Raw genomic sequence first — 17,679 nt, forward strand, 5'->3', positions numbered from 1 at the left:
CATTTCATGGCCTTACAGGGACTATCAAGTACATTTGAGCTTTCTTTGTTAAAGATTTTTGTATGCCTATGTCAGCTGGATCCACTAGAGAGGAAATTGAGTGTCTATAGACCTATGTGTGCTACATACCATGTGTGAGTTTTGCAGGTGTGTGTCTCATATAACAATCTGAAAATAAGATTTACTGTGTTGTTTGAAGACTTCTGTTTAAAATACCTGCTACTGAATTCTGGTGAAACGTGTGATTAACAAGTCTGGTATCACCTACATGTTCTGCATGGTTTGTATTTTTCCTTTTTGTAATAGGAAACCTGTTTCTCAGTGCCCTTTTGACCACAGAAGGTTTTATGGAGGTAAAATGAAACCTGCATTCTCAAGTGCAGTGCAGAAAACCATGCTCCGTCTCAAGTCATGAATGGAATAATGCAGTTTGCTTGCACTGTTCAGTCAGACAACAAGCCCCAAATGTGATCATTTCAAGCACATGGACCATGTGCACATTGTTCCCTTAGCGCAAGGAGGATCATCAGTATGCGAAGTTGCTTGCCAAATTGGCTTACACCACAGTGATGTCATTTGAACATTCAATGACTATTGTGAAATGCACAACAGTGAAACTGATCTCCTTCACATAGCAGCTGCTCACAAGCATCAAGCTGATGACCACTACCTACAAATTATGACTTATACAGAAGATACCTCAAGGAGAATGCAATGGATCAGTGTACTGCCTATTAGGAGGCAACTGGAGGGCTGTGTTTTTTCAGATAGTATACAACCATCTCCACACAATCAATTTGGTTTATAGGTGTCCAATACCAACAAGAGTGTCACATATCAGGACCATCATGTGTGATGAAGTTGGGCAAGATAACACTTGAGGTGGAACATGGCACAGTGACGTAGAGTTCTCTTCAGGGGCAAATGCGGGATTTGTCTGATACCTGATGTCTCAGGCATGCAGTTCTACAGGTTCAGCAAGAAGTTGAGTCAGTCGTGTTTTGTGCCAGTATTGTGTATCGATTATGGATGCATTTTGTGATTACAGATGATAATTTGAGATTTGTGCAGCATTGGGATAGGACTCTCCAACCTACTGCTGGGTTCATCTTTCAATACGATAATGCATGCATTCTCCAGTAGGCAGGAATCAACTGAATGGAATGAACTGTTCTATCTGCCGATATGAAACCAGCTGAGCCTGCTTGGGGACCAGTTGAAATTTGCAGTGCATTTATCTAAGAAACTCTTCCCACACATTGGATGACCTCAGAAGTGCAGCCATTGACAAGTGGGACAGTAACTTCTCAACCACCTTTTGGACATGAAACCAAGGAGGATCCAACCATGTTACAATGCACATGAAATTGAACATCTCACCAATAGGTTTGGATTTCACAGGTATTTAGTTATTGTTTTGTTTCCATTTCACAGTAAATACACATTTTAGTTTCACAAGATTTTGTTCCTTCAGTCCCTGCTCACAAGTACATGCTCACATGCTCACAAGTATGAATGAGGTGCAAAATGTTTTTTAAACAGTTCATTTACATCACAACCAGGAAAATGCTTTAGATGTGTGATCTTCTGTAAGACATTCTCTTATTTTGTATCGTGTGATTGTATTAGTAACACAAAACTCAAATTAATATGCAAGTGTGGGGGAAGGGACGTTTTTGATGACATTCATGTCAGTATCATTTCCTGTCTATGTAATTCTTACTTATTACACATTAAGTTGCAGACAGGCACAATTAAAATACACTTACATGAAGCTTTCTGCCACAGCCTTCATCAGCAAAAGAGAAAAACACACCATTCATAAACACAAGCAAGCACATATCATGCACACATGACTGCAAACATCAGCATCACAGGCAAGAATGCCTAAAGATGGAGCAGGGGTCCAATGTGGCAGGAATGGTGTAAATCAAATGGGTATGGTGCAGAAATGGGCAAAATAGGTGTTTATGGTTGGGAGAGGAGCTGGATAAGTGAAAAGACACTTAAGAAATGCATAAAAATGTGTTAGGGCATGCAGAAATGCACACTGATATGCAAAAATACACACAGATATGTAAAAATACACAAAAATATGTGAAACTGTGTGAACAAACAAATGGATGGACACAGAACAATGACAGACGATCGAGAGAGACCTTATGACGACAACACGCAAGAAGCAATGTGGTGACAGAGACAACCAAACGAATCCAAGACGTTCACTATTGACGAAATCAAAGAACGATAAACACGCTGTCTTGTCGAGGCAATGTGTCGAGACTCACGCAACAATTAGACTCACTGGCTGAGTGAGAGGCAGGCGCTTAAATACACAATCAGGGGCGCCGCTATTGGCTGGTGGGACCATGTGTTCCCCTGTGGCACCCTCACACTAAATGTGGGCCAGGAGGTGTGCGCCCGCCATGGCTTACAGCACGATGGTGCAGAGACCTCTAGGGGTCTTCGATGTCCATGATGTCTGGCGCAGATTCAAATTCCGTGGTGTGCGGTACCAGAGTTGTGATAAGTGAAGAGAGAGAGAGGGAGGGGGATGGGTTAGGTCAAGCATCAAAAGTTGATATGACATGGGTAGGTGGGGAAAATAAAATGCTAAACTATATCAGGATGAGGGATGAAGTGGGATCAGTAGGAATAAATATAACTATCAGAGGAAAGAATCTGGAGCATCAGATGCTCCATCAGCAATCCACATGGTCACGAAGTCCATGTTGTGTATGGACGATTGTTGATACAGAATGGCTTGGAAGTCGATGCGGTTCAGAATGCAGTGAATAACACAGGAAAGAAGAGAATGGACAGAAACTGGGAAGAGTAATGCTAGTAGAGAAGGGTAACAAAGGAAAACATCACAGGATTGTAGGGTAGAAGAAAAGCCATTTGGCAAAATCAAACAGTGGAAACTCTAGGTAGGAATATCAGCAATGTAGGAAAAAACAGATTGCTACTTACTGTACAGAAAACACATTAAGTTGCAGACAGGCATTCTGGCCCAGGATGCTGAAGCTGGCAGTTATGTGTGCATGAGGTGTGCTCAGTTGTGTGCATGAATGGCATGTGTTTCTCTTTTGATGATGAAGGCTGTGGCCAAAAACTTTATGTAAGTGTTTTTTAAAATTGTGCCTGTCTGCAACTTAATGTGTCCTTTTTATGGTAAGTAGCAATATGTTTTTTCCTACATTGTTGATATTCCTACATGGTGTTTCCATTGCTCAATTCTTACTTATTTCACCGTGTCTGCTTGTATTTATTGTTCTCATACAATTTCTCCTTCCTCTTTCCCAAACAACCAACCAACCAATCATCAACATATCATCACAATTTTCTATATATGTCTCTTACTTAATTTTACCATTCATCCTCATGTTTGCCATTTTACTACCTTTTTTTTTCTCTATTTGAGTTATTTATTGTCTCCGTTTACCTATGCATATATACACTAACATTCATTCACTTTCAATCATTCAGATTTTTAGTTTCATCCAATTAATTTTAGTAACACTGATGTGTCTGTTGCATAAAGCCACCACTCCTCTCTGGACTTCAGTAGGGTCTACCACATTTCTAGCCATCATGACTACAAATATCTTCTAGGAAACAAAGTGTGTAAGTCTATTAAAATCTAGTTAGTCTTTTGATGTGTTAAGCATTGTCTACTCTACTTCCTGTCTCTTTATTACTTACCACTTGTCCCTTCCCTTGAGGTAATATGTTTACCATTTTCCCTTGTCTATCGTGCACTGTGGGGTGATGCCAATCCAAAAATCACTTTTATGCCATTTTAATATTGTGATTATTCATGAGGCGATGTATCATAAAATATGGTTTTCATTTTATTTACATAATTATGAAGGGCCATATCTGTACCACATTAAAAATATATTTATAAAAAGATATAAGAAACAGGCAGTGAACATTATTTAGTTCATAGGTTAACATTCACAAGTGATCAAGATAACCTCCTGTTCTCTCAACACACATAAGTTATCTGTTTAAGAGTCAAAGTGGTACTCACAATAAAAATTGTATAAAAGAACCTTAATTACCTAATTTCACACAAAACACAGCTTAGGGTATTATCACAGACACAATTCTTCCATTTAAAAAAATTCTATTTACTAAAGTTGCAATGTAATAATTACAGTCCACATTTATCACTTGTTCACAGTGAAACACTGAAGGTTGTCATTAACTATACAGTTGATCATTTTTATACAAGAAAGATAGGACTACATTGTCTCACAAGCATTCAGTCTTTACATTCAAGAGAAAAAAATGCAAAATGTCTCAACAGCCAAACTGGATCAGTTCCACTTGCAACTGAGTGTATCATTAGCATTTTGAGCAGATGTATCAAGTGCAATGTACACAGGTACACACATCTCAAATAGTAACACACCACATGCAAAGTTCATAAGGATTATACATTTTCATTCATGACTTCATCTTGTTCTCCTTGTTTGAAATTACTAATCACAAAATAGACAATAATTCATAACAATTCCATTTTGTTGTGAATACTATTTGTTGCAAGCAGACAGAGAAGTCAAGCTTGTAATTGTAAACATAATGTTTCCTGTTACCAGCAGTAATGTAATAAATCTGGACAGTCGTCTACAGTTGGAAATGTACACTCACTTAAAATGTAAAAATTCAGCGTCATACATCAAACACCATAGAAATGCACCTGGATGCATACCCCCCATTACATAAAAATCATCTATATGAAAACAAAAGTAATTATTGGAAGAAGGAAAATAATTTCAGGATGACTGACATTCATACAGCATACAGTCAGTTCACTGTTGTGTCTATTCCAACTTTTATCATTTACCTCTTGCATCACTGAAATGATTCCATTTTAATTATTGTGGCTTTTACTAGAATGCCTCAATTGAGATTCATATTGAAATTAAATTGTTGTACGATTTGGTTAGCTACTCATTTGTGGAAATTATTTAGTGGTGAAGCAGCATTTTGATAATGGCTGGTCTGATACCAGCCCTTGTACCTATTGAGTGAGGAGCATGTTGGAGCTTCCATACCTCGCCATACATTAGCAAGATGTAGACTGCCATTTAGTGGCAGTAGTTACACTTTGGATGACACTTTACTCCATTTACACCACACTGGCATCCACCACTTGTGTCTCCTTTCCCCTAAAAATGAAGAAAAGGGAATAAGTAGGAAAGTTAGGACACATTACACAATTTTCACATTTACTTCACAAGTATTGTAAGTTCAGTATGCTGCCTTCTAAAGGATGACAGAATCATTGTGTGAAACCCATTTATTTCTTTCTCTCCCCCCCCCCCCCCTCCCTCACCACCAGCACCACCAAAAATCAATCTCTTTACTCGCCTAGGACTATGCACTGTTGAAATTTAAAAAGAATCATTTTCTATAATACAGAACAATTTTCTTGTACTGTTACCACGTAAGTTTGATGACATTCTATGCTGCTATTGCACAAGATAAATGAACTCATGGGAGATCAAACAGCTCTTCTTTTCTATTTATTCAAGTAATCCCTCTCAGCAACAACCCATGCTAATTATCAAGACTTCAGTCTTTAATGTCCTTGAAAGAAGCTGATATTTTCCTCTGCACAGCTAGGTCAATAACGTTGTTTCATGTTAAATCATCCTCTATTGATCCCTGTAGATTTTTGTTGGTTGTGACCAACTCCAGTGAAGAGTTACAGACAAACAGAATCAAATTTTACACTATTTATTCTTTTGAGCATTATGTTTTGTTCTAATGCCATTTTTTAATCAAACACTGACCACTGCAATTTTGTCAGAGCTCTGTCATAAGAGATATATGACCTCTGAAATGGAATGTTAAAAAAAACTTTTTCTACTGATAGATCACTATTATAATATGGTTTCAACAAACAAAGAACAAGTAAGTTCTTGAGTTTATGTAAAACCATATGCAACTCACCATGTGAAGTAAACACTGCTAAATGAAGTTATATAGGAGAGGTGTCAGTATATTTTCTATGGAGAGATCTAAAGGCCTCTATGTATTTGTTTATTTATAATCTTAGGTGTGTGTAAACATGTACTCTTCTCCATAAGTGGTTGCCAGAGTTCCTAACAGATATACATTGTAGCAGCACCATTTTACCAGAGTCCCCTGGGTCTTGAGAGATAGAGGCTGTGTTGGAAAAAGAGCACTCTAGCTGCCATGGTGAAAGGAATTGCTCGATGTGTCACATAACTGATTTGTCAGATGCTGAAGTAGCTGTAAACGTGGCACATGAATTGAGGATGGGCAAGATGCCTGATATTAAGGTGAATTAATCATGGCTATCTTAGAGATCATGCAGGCACTGGACTTTTCATGTCAGCCCTTCAATAACATATCATTGGTGTCTCATTTTGGTGAAAACAGCAGCCACCAGAAGCAGCTGCCATGAACAGTAACACATTGATGAAGGGGTGACCACTCACTATAGCATATTGTAATAACTAATAATAATAGATAGCGTGTCCACCATGCAACAAAACAATCAGAATGCTAGACTATAAAAAAAACAGAGGAGCCTTATGAGTCAGAGCTACCATCTCAATTTGGAGCACAGAAATCACCCCGTGAGCATACTGTCATCCCATCTTATACAATAGATGAACATTTAAGCAACATGTAGGAGCCTATAATTTGATTTGAGGCATTGCCAACAGAATGTCATTGTTATTAGCACAGACACCAAGCAGTCAGCATGTGTAGGGATCGGGCTAAGCAGTTAGACAGTGCTGTACAGTGATATAAATTGCATTATACGGAACATAGTAAAGTTTCTGCTAATGATTTGTTGCAATGTGTCTTAAATACTATGAAGAATCAGATAAAAGTATTTTTATAGAAGTGTACTATATTCACTAACAAATGGTAAGTGTTGTTACAATATTTATGTACACACAAACATAAATTATTATCAAAATATTTGTGACTGTATCAACAAGGAACTGCAGTAACATTATGAAGCTGAACTGTGCTTCTTGTATACAAATGTGTTTACCAACAATACCAGCCACTACTTATAAACTGTACTGCCACACATACTATTAACAGTTACCAATTGTTAAGTGCAGTGTGAGTGTATATTTGAGTTATTCGGAAATCATCTTGCCACCTGTGTAGTTAACACCTACAGTTACAATCTGTTACAATGTGAATGTGGATGTGGATGGTTGCACCTTATCATTGAAAGGTGGCTGACATAAATTGTGTCAAGCTGTGGTTGGAAATTAGTTGAATAATTTGGAAAGTCATTAAGCAATGCATGCCACTTAGCGGACAGGGTACCATTCAGGCAGGTTGTGAAGGAATTCTTGTGTGGGAAATGCTGGCACAGACTGAAATGTGGCTTCTGTTAAATTTGACATTGCATCTTGCTGGCAAATGATGTTGTACATCTATTTTGTTCATCTACAGCAGTCGTCAGGCAACCTGTATCTTCAGCAAGAATATGCACTATGCCACTGCTCCTAAACTGTGTCAGAATTGTCAGAGGAACATTCTAATAATTGTGTTCTGGGATGCCATAGTGCGGGATGTCTAAGCTTGGACCCAGTTCTGACCAAATTTCATTGAACTGTAAGCGTTGGATAAGTGGTAGTGAATCACTTTGTATCCACAATGCTTTAAGTGTCTCATGGAGTCATTACCATGTGATCACAGTCTCTTGTCATTTGGGTGCAGTTCTATTTCAATTGATCATGAGTGCATGGTTTATTTCCACATGTCCATACTTTCACTTCTACTTCCACAAACAATTTTATCTATTAACATTTCAGTACCATTAGCAAAACTTGCAACCTGTTTGAAGAACACCCCCCCCCCCCCCTCCTGATATTGACACTTATTATTCACTGTGGACAATTTAAAATGATTGTTTTGGAGCAACATGTTTCAATTTATTTTCATGGGTGAAACATGTCGCTGATGGAGCTGCCAGCGTACAGTACAAGGAAACCAGAGTTTCACAGATTTATATTTTATGTTTGTCTAATACATTCACAGTTACCCAAGACTGCAATTGTGTGTGTGAGTTGCGTTCATGCTGGCATGTGTCTGTGTTCTTTTACATAATATTGTTACTTACCATAAATTTTTATTTGATTCTAATGGCCATTTATTCACCCATATTATATATGGAAAAACACAACTTCACAATAAGGTCAGAGCATTGTAGGACACATCAAACCTAGTAAAATTTTCCAAATAACAATAGGTTGGAAGTGCACCAATGTTGAGCTACAGCCATAAAATGACATAGTTGTTAATAGTGAAATCTGAAAGACATGTTTTTGCAAACTTACTGAGAGTATGAATCAACTTTTATTATAAGAAGTACAGCATATCAGGTAAGTGGGAACAAATCCAATAGTGAATGAGAAGAAAAGAAATAAAATTTCATTCATTCTTTTTCTCTCAAATCACATTTTTTACAGTAAATGCTCTAATTTCTGCTTCCAGCAACCCTGCATAGTTGACATCATTGTGTAGTGACACTGCCCATTACTTCAGCAAAAAATAATAAGTAGTAGTGATAAAGCCATCATAAAGTATTGCTTTAGTGGCCAGAGGCCAGTAGCCACAGTGTGACAACAGGTGGATCAGAATAACATACACTTAATGAGATTGCAAGACAGGGTTAGCTGAGGTCAGTAGAAAACCACTGCACAGTAGTAATGACTGTAGCAGGTGGTTGATGTTTCCACACCACGGCAAGTCTCTTATTATGGGCAATGTGATTAGGTGCCAGGTTTTAGTGAAACAAGTACACCTTGGAGTGAGGCAGCAGCACTTCTTGTCAGCAGAGTCCAGCAGCAGCACCACCACCACCACAGTGCCAAGGCCATACCGGACAGAAAGGCAACTAGGCCTCTTCACCAGCAGCTATGTGTTCATGGATGCGCTGCACATGCTGCCACCAGCACTAAGTTCCTTGAGGGACTTGGTGCGACAGCTCCACCAACCTGCCATCTGCACCTGTGGCCACCGGCACTGAGTTCCTCCCTGGAACTTAATGCCACAGCACCAGCCGACGTCTGACTCCTGCCAGGGGTAGTCGGTCGAATCCTGTTCACAGCAGTCTCCGCATGCTACCATGGTGGCCACATGAAGAGCCGAGGGGCTGTCTCTGGCACTAACACTGATGGAGCAGTAGTGCACTGCTGACGTCACAACTGTAGCCTACACACCATCCTCTCACCAGGATGAAGCTGCCATTTGTGCGTTAGTGTTGGCCATGGTCAACAGAGTGAAGCGTGTTGTTCTTTGCCAAATCATGATGAAGCATGTACAGAGATTGATTAAAAGACTCCTTTATTGTCAGCAGTGTTTCTACAGGGCCCTCCAGCTCGTCACCACCACTACTCACTCTGAGTGCAGCTGCTCTCTTCAAATGAGAAATGATTGGTGCTCTGTCTCAAGTTCCTGGCATGTTGCAAATGATTGTTGCAGCCTCAGAAATTCTTGTGACCACCTCTACATGAGTGAAACAGATGACTGGTAGGTGGAGTCCTTCATGAAGCCCCACACAACAAGTAGTTCAGTAGTGTTAGATTAGATTGTCTGGGAGGCCATTCGGAGCAGTTATCACACATGACCTACCTGCATCCGAACACTTCATTCAAATGTTGCCTGACTGCGGGAGTGAAAAGTGGCAAACACTGCAAATAATGGTGTCCATTTAGTTTGTGGGGCAGAGGGGATAGGATCACATATCCAGTCAAGTTGTTACAGGGGGATTTTCATATGCCTACTGATGATGGTTATGGATGTGTTACATACTGCTTCCCTGATGAAAAATAGCCTCATCCATAAGCAGGATAAAGTGGGGATAGTTCATATTGTTAGGACACTGGTGCTACCTGTATGCCCAGGCACAAAATTTTGCCTTCCTTGGAACCTTTGACTTTTAAAACTTGGATCTTTTGTGCATGGTAAGGATGTAAACCATTGTCCTTTGTGAGATTCCAACATGACACTGAGCTTCCTGTTTTGTTACTCTGATACTGATTTAAGGCATTGTTCTGAAATGCTGGAGCACTTCTTCATCAAATTCCACACTCCTCTGTTCTTTTCCATCTTGATTTGGCCGCTTAAGGTGCAAATATTCACTTTTATCTCAAGCAGTGCTCCACAACCCTAATAGCAGACTTCTGTTGGGGAAATGTTAAGCATACCATCTTCTTACACCAACAGGATTGCATCCTGCTTCTCTATAAGCTGTGTGAATGTCAGCTAGCATGTAGTTTTGTATGTGTTTATGATAACTCCAGTGCAGTACAATACTCAGCAACAAGTGTGGTGAAGCATAACAACAACAATATAACACAGTAGAAGCATGGCCAGACAAAACCAGACTGCTAGAATCACCTAAAAAAAGTTCACTTACCACACAAACTTTCCATACACTCATCACTTATTGACTGCTGTTTTATAGCTATGTTTCCACAACAGTGCATTTCTGACACAAGGTTCGAAGGAAAATTATGCTCGATTTGACATTCCCTACCTGCTCTGATCACATTATCAGACTGTTTCCCTCCACCTTCATATCCTCAGCTACGTATTTCTGGCTGGAACCTCACACAACAAAAATCATAATGTTTTCATACTATTGTCTTATTTAAGAGTTCTATTAAGTGTAGCAGTGAGAAAACAAAATTTCATAGTTTTGTAATAAGGAAACATTTATGTGACCAGAAAACATGTACTATGGTGACAACAGAAGACAAATATCACTCTGTGTGTGTAGACAGGTAGTTTCTTACCCCTGGGCCCCAGCGAGGTCCTCTCGTCACCCAGCAGATCTCAGTCTTGCACATGGAACATCTCAACCAGTCACATCCCCACTTCTTCATCAAAACGACTTCGCAAGTGGGACAGCTCATTGCTTCCCCACGCTCGAGCATTTCCTATGAAACAAGTGCACATAAGCATTAAATTAGTTTGAAATAATGGCTACAAAAGTATTTGAAAATTTTATCTGTCTAACATAGATGTTCTCAGTAATACGTGGTTAATGTTATGAAGATCACTTCTTTAGACTTTGGCAACCTGGAACACTGCTGACACCAACATAAAAAATAAAATTCAATAAATTCATGCTAGGAATCTGATCCATAGTTATGAACTTTTGTTTGCCTGTATTATCTACTGACAATAGTAGCTTACTGATCTCCATCTCTGGTATTCAGGACATTTATTTTCAACAATCAGCTCAGTGGGGGTATAAAATTACAAAGCATTATTTATCAGTTATTTATCTCTCATACATTTGTTAATAAAAAAGTTTGTAAAATGTTTACTTCTGTTATTAACTTTTGACTGACTGAAGTCTCATTTTCATTTTCAGTGTGGATTCATCTGTTTTGCAATGTGTTATTATTTTGGTATTTTGCTAACTTACTGAATGGTTTTGAATGTTGATTTTTGTCATGGTTCAGTTTAGTTTCAAATTCAATATGAGCAATGAAATGTACAAGTCTGATTGTATAACTCAAGTGTTGAGTTGCAGATACACACAACTGTTACACATTATAGCTTTCAACAAAGAAAACACACACTCATGCACACAAGGAAGCACACCTCATACATACATCACTATCACCAGCAGCTTCAGTCTTTGCTGAAGTAGGGTCTGGCTGAAAGCTATAATTTGTAACAGTCTTTTCATTGTGCCTGTGTGCAACTCAATGGGTCATCTTCACGGTGAGTAGCAATCCATCCTTTTCCTTATATGTAACAATCAATCCTTTTCCTTATATGCAGAAATCTATCCTTTTCCTACTGTAGTTGATATTTCAACCTGAAGTTTTCGTTCTTTATGTAACTGAATTGATAATTAAACATGTCACATTCATGTCAGGACTGTTATTCTGAAGAAACCAGAAAATACTAGCTGACATTATGCTGGATACCACTGTCCAATGTCAGCAACTAATGACAACCTATTACAACCAATTACAGTTCCTTGTTGTAAACCACAAATTACTGCATCACCTATTATATTTCACTGCCAAAAATGTGCTTTAACTGCTTGCTCTGCTTAGAAAAATTGTGGTTTGCATGGCATGTTCTTTTGGTAGTCAGATGTTATTCATGCAGTCACAGGTATGAAGTTATCCTTTCAAAAGTGATCTGACAGATAGGATGAGCAGTAATCTGCAACTGTTTGCTGATGATACTGTACTATATGGGAACACATTGTCATTGAATGATTGTAGAAGGACACAGGATGACTTAGACAGAATTTCTATTTGGTGTGATAAATGGTAACTTGCTCTAAATGTAGAAAAACGTAAGATTATGCACATGAGTAGGAAAAACAAGCCTATAATATTTGAATGCAGTATTAGCAGTGTGCTGCTTCACATGGTAATGTCTATTAAATATCTGGGTGTAATGTTGCAAAGCAATATGAAATGGAATGAACATGTGAAGATGGTAGCAGGGAAGGTGAAAGATAACTGGATTATTGGGAAAACTTTGGTAAAGTGTAGCTCATATATAAAGGAGATCACATATAAAACACAAGATCAACCATTCATGAGGATTACTGAAGCATGTAGGATCCCCAACAGGTCAGCTTTAAAAAAGACACTGAAGCAACTCAGAGGTGTGCTGTCAGATTTGTTACCAGATATCAGTATTAGGGAGATGCATTGTGAATTCAAATGGTAATCTCTGGAGGGAAGACTTTTCATGAACCACTCCTGAGAAAATTTAGAGAAGGGGCATTTGCAGCTGAGTGTACAACAATTCTACTGGTGCAAATGTTCATTTCACATAGGACCTTGAAGACAAAATAAGAGAAATCTGGGCTCGTATGGCAGCATACAGTCAGTCACCTTTCCTTCTCCATTTGTGAGTGGGACAAGAAAAGAAATGACTAGTTGTGGTACAAGGTACCCTCCACATTGTTCCATATGGTGGCTTGCAGAATATATATGGGGATGTGAATATCTTGATGACCCTCCCCCAATTTCCGTGCCAACAGTTAGTAATGCCTGACTTTCTCTTGGCTATTTCTAAATGCACTTATAATGAGTCCATTTCCCTTTCGCTGTAGCTGAGATTTAATTGAAAATGTGGATTTATGTATAAATGGTTTTATTTTGTCAGTATCTTCCAGATAATTTTCTGACATGGCTTGCCTGGAAATGTGACATCGCTCATTCTGTCTTCTTGAATTATTCACTGTGAAGAAGCCTGCTAAATGGCTCCTTTAACACCCTTATATTACAGAGTCCACTGAACTGCCAATCCAATGTCTCAGGTGCAATACATCACCTACAAAATTTTTATTTTAATTGCTGGGGTAGCTAGCAGTTAAAGTGAAATCTCGCACCAGCACCTTACAGAACCCTCAAAAGTTTTTATTTTTGAGAAGTTGCAAAAATTGTTATGAGGGAAACACACATCACACAAACATCTAAGACAGTATCTCATGTTTGTGCTTTAGTTCAATTGCAAGAAAAACATTCCTTTATTGAACTACTCTCACAATTTCTTCTTTTATTATCAATTTGTGTCGTTGAATGTGCTATGAGAACTTTACTCACTTGTGCATTCACTGCCATAAAGCTTTGTTGATGAAAATGCTTAATATTTTATTTTTATCATTATTGTTTCTTATTCTTTATTGATGATATACAAATGTGATATATTGTTTCTGCTGCTACAAAAACAGTGCTAGTAATTCAGAAAAAACTTTATCTTTCCATTATCTTCACAATTTAGGGTCCCAAAGCACATTTACCATACCTGATCTTTTATTACTTGCATTCAAAATAAGTGTAAATTTCACCACTTGTGAACAGGTTCATTGTAACTGTGTAAGCTTTTCCAGAATAGTAATTCATTGTGTTTTTGTTGGGTTGGCTGCTACATCTTAAAACAAACACATAATACGGTGAAACTTCAATTTTATGTTTTTCACAATTCTACACCATAAATTTGTAGCTCCAGTGAAAAACCCATAAGATCATTGCTAAAAATTCCCTGATTTTACATTTCTCCCTAGTAAGGTTTACCTTGATTGTAAGTTCTTACTCAGTGTCTCACTTGACTTCATCTTGTATTCTTCCTATTGAATGTGATGCGACTGAACAAGTTATAAGTGGCACAAAAGACTGATGGTTTGCACCACGAGTCATGGTGGAGTTAGAGGAATATTTTAGGGCATTGTGGACAGGGTAGGCATGGGAGAGGAAATGCTGACATAATCCACAATTGGTGTTGCCAACACAACTTGCAACATTTAGTTCTACTGCTCAGTTACAGTGGTAATGGAAAAACAATACAGTCGACTTAAAGCAGGAGGAGATTACTGTTTAACGTCTCGTCGACAACGAGGTCATTAGAGACGGAGCACAAGCTCAGATTAGGGAAGGATGAGGAAGGAAATCGGCCGTGTCCTTTCTAAGGAACCATCCCGGCATTTGCCTGAAGTGATTTAGGGAAATCACGGAAAACCTAAATCAGGATGGCCGGACGCGGGATTCGACTTAAAGTGTTCTGGACCAAGCCAATATGCGATGAAGTGGCCCGGCCACCACCTTTTCTTGTGCCACTTATAACTCAATCTCATATTTCTGCATTTATTTCCGATGTACTGTATTCACCAACAATATCAATTGTCAACCTTTAAATTCAAACACTTAGTCTCAAACAATATACTCTGTCATAATTGAGGAAATGCATCCATTTCTGGCTAGTGAACTCTTATTGGCTGGTGACTTGTTAAGTCACCCAATAGCCAGCCCAGCCACGACACCACACTTAACAAATGTAAATGAGCTCACCTACTGGATGTGTGGAGAGGGCAGTGGCCTTTCAACAATGGGAGTGTATGTAGGGCTGAGAGTACTTTGTGAAGTGCTGAAAATATACTTTTTGTGCAGATGATATGCTATGACAGAGATGTCGCACAGAAATAGAACACGGGTCTCACTATAGCACATTTAAAGACTTTCCTGTTCAAATTTGACACGATACAATTGCAACAACTATATACACTAGTCATGTATATACTTTTCACCACGCATGTCACACTCTGTGGCTCGTAAAGATTAGCAGCAGTGATAGAGGGCATGAAGTGAAACTGTAATGACAGAGCTTTCTTTCATATTTACATTTTACACAGTGTACAGAAATTCACTGAGCCAAATTCTCATATGCTAGTAATGTCAGTTGGCGAAGTAAACTCACTTTTTCATGTCTGTATTTCTCTCATCAAGCCTAAAATATAACTTTAATGGTGGTGAGGATATTAAGTGCAGCTCATAAGAAAAACATTAAACAGTAACAGCAATGGTGACAAAGTTTGTCCTTAAGCAGATGTCCACATTTATGATTATGATTTAACAACTTAGCTGCTATGATGTTTTTGATTTAATTCAAATGGTCATCAATTTTTGCTTTTTTCTTCATGAGCACAAGGGATGATCTCTCAAAACATGCGTTTTGAACTTATAATTTGCGGTCGTAGCATGTGGGAAAATAGCTCAATTGCCTTGTACCCAGTTACCAATTTTTATTTTTTGATGAGTTTTTACTTGCTGTTACACATTTCTGTTTTTTTTTAACAATTGAAATTCATTACCACAAATTATTTTATAAACATTGTCTTGTATATTTAATTTTCTCCCCTTAGAAAAATTTTATACAAAGTGTTGGAGAGGACAGCAATTTTTAATCATATATGCCAATTACATGTATTTTTGATCTATTTTGTGGGAGGGGGGGTTAACATTTTCCTCAATTTTGCATTTTTTTTATGTGTGGACCACATAAAAATGTAAAATAGGGGGTTTCACTGTATTACAACTATCAAACTAGTTGCCATCTTCAGATAGCACACAGCAACAATTCTTTTGTTGCTTAACATCATCAGTTTACTGACTCCTGTTCCCACCTAGAGCTTATCTCACTACTTAGTATTTAAGGTCCTGCATCATTAAACAACTTTACAATGATCTTATACAAAAATACACAGGTGAAATAACATTTATGAATGAAATGGCTACATTGCACTAACTTATGCAAAAAAGAAAGTAAGTTCTGTCAGTAGCAAAATATGCTATAAAACATCCATATTTTGCTGTAGTATACAGTTTTGCATTTGTTGGCACTGCAAGGTCTCTGTACCATACATATTATAAAGTCCCACATGGGACACTTCATATTAGTGTATGCTTCTAAATTTGCACTGATCGTGAAAGGAAATGGTGAGAATAGTATTGTTTATGAATGAAAAGTTCAAGGGTTTCCAGCCACATCAAGTAATTAAAATTACATGAGCTTTCAGACATGTACTCCTTTGCCACTGTCAAGTGGTATGACTGCCAGAGGGCTACTGGTGGACCCTTACATACAACAGCTGCTGGCTGTGACATCATTGGTGCTCATGACGTCAGCATATATGGGCATTAGCATGTGCCACAACAGTAGTTTTGTCAAATTTGATCCAGTGATCATTTTCTGAAGCATTCTCAGCTAAAGCGGATTTCTTGGGGTAGTGTAGACATAAAACCTGCTGTGTTCCTCCCTGCACTACCCTACAGTGTGTAACATTTGTCCGACATAAGACTGGCCTCACTTGCAAGATAGAATTGTAGACCCCAAGTTTTCTGAGACCTGCTGCATCTTTAACAGCATTAACAGTAACATCCAGTTCACCATGGAGATAGAAAAAGACAGCACATTGCCCTTCCTTTGACGTCTTTGGTTGCTGAAAATGAAATGGATCCCATGGCTACAGCATCTATAGAAAACCTATCACACCAATCTTACTTGCGCACCATCAGCCATCATCACTTAACACAAAAGAGCGCTATGTTACAAATATTGGTGCATCGTGCAAGAATGATAACAGATACTTATAGCCTGCCTCACGAGTTGAGCCGCCTCTGCCAGGTCTTCAGGAACAATGGCTACAAAGTTCATCAAATAAAGGAAGTGATTTTGAGCAAGAATCACAATAAGATCACCAATGAGCAGCAGGAAAAGAATCTTGCTTTCTTGCCATTATATGGCTTCATGTTGGGCAAGACAAGCCATCTGCTTAAAGGGCACAAGATAAAATCAATTTTCACGCCTCCAACAAAAATGTGGCAGTTACTGAAACTAGTTAAAGATGCAGAAGGACTCAGAACACCTGATGTCTACCAGATAACTAGTGAACATGGCCAGTCTTACATCACACAAATAGTACACAGCGTAGCACAATCAGTGCAGGAAGGAACATGATAGGTTTTATCATCTATACTACCCTGAGAAATTCACTTTAGTTTAGCATGCTTTAGAAAATGGTAACTGGATCAAATTTGAAGAAACCTCTGTTGTTGTTCACATTAATGGCTTCTGGAACTGTGCATTTGAAGAAGCCATTGAAGTAAAAATCAACAATAACAACCTTAACAGAGATGGCAGCCTGCAGCTTCAGCACAGAATGAGTTCCAGCAATCACTTGGTTGAAGCAGGCACACCGAACACAGAGTTAACGTATGCCCATACATGATGATGCAGTGAGCACCAGTGATATCAGTCAGCAACTAGCATATATAGGGGCATGCTTGCAGCCAATGGCAATCGTAGCACTTGACAATGGACAAGCACTGCTTGGCCGAAAAC

General features: G+C 38.5%; 1 protein-coding gene across 2 annotated transcripts in view; it reads right to left on the minus strand.

Moving 5' to 3' along the window:
• Positions 1-3,831: 3,831 nt before the first annotated feature.
• The window catches only part of LOC124797853, a 432,230-nt gene continuing 418,382 nt past the window's right edge, over positions 3,832-17,679 (minus strand). For both annotated transcript variants that reach the window (XM_047260921.1, XM_047260922.1), the window contains 2 exons: positions 10,815-10,958; positions 3,832-5,180 (listed from right to left, as the gene is read on the minus strand). In XM_047260921.1, coding sequence (XP_047116877.1) covers positions 5,100-5,180; positions 10,815-10,958 — 225 coding nt within the window. In that variant the 3' untranslated portion in view covers positions 3,832-5,099. The remainder of the gene's footprint in view (positions 5,181-10,814; positions 10,959-17,679) is intronic.

This window comes from Schistocerca piceifrons, chromosome 5 (genome assembly GCF_021461385.2).
Source record: "Schistocerca piceifrons isolate TAMUIC-IGC-003096 chromosome 5, iqSchPice1.1, whole genome shotgun sequence".
Lineage (NCBI taxonomy): Eukaryota > Metazoa > Arthropoda > Insecta > Orthoptera > Acrididae > Schistocerca > Schistocerca piceifrons.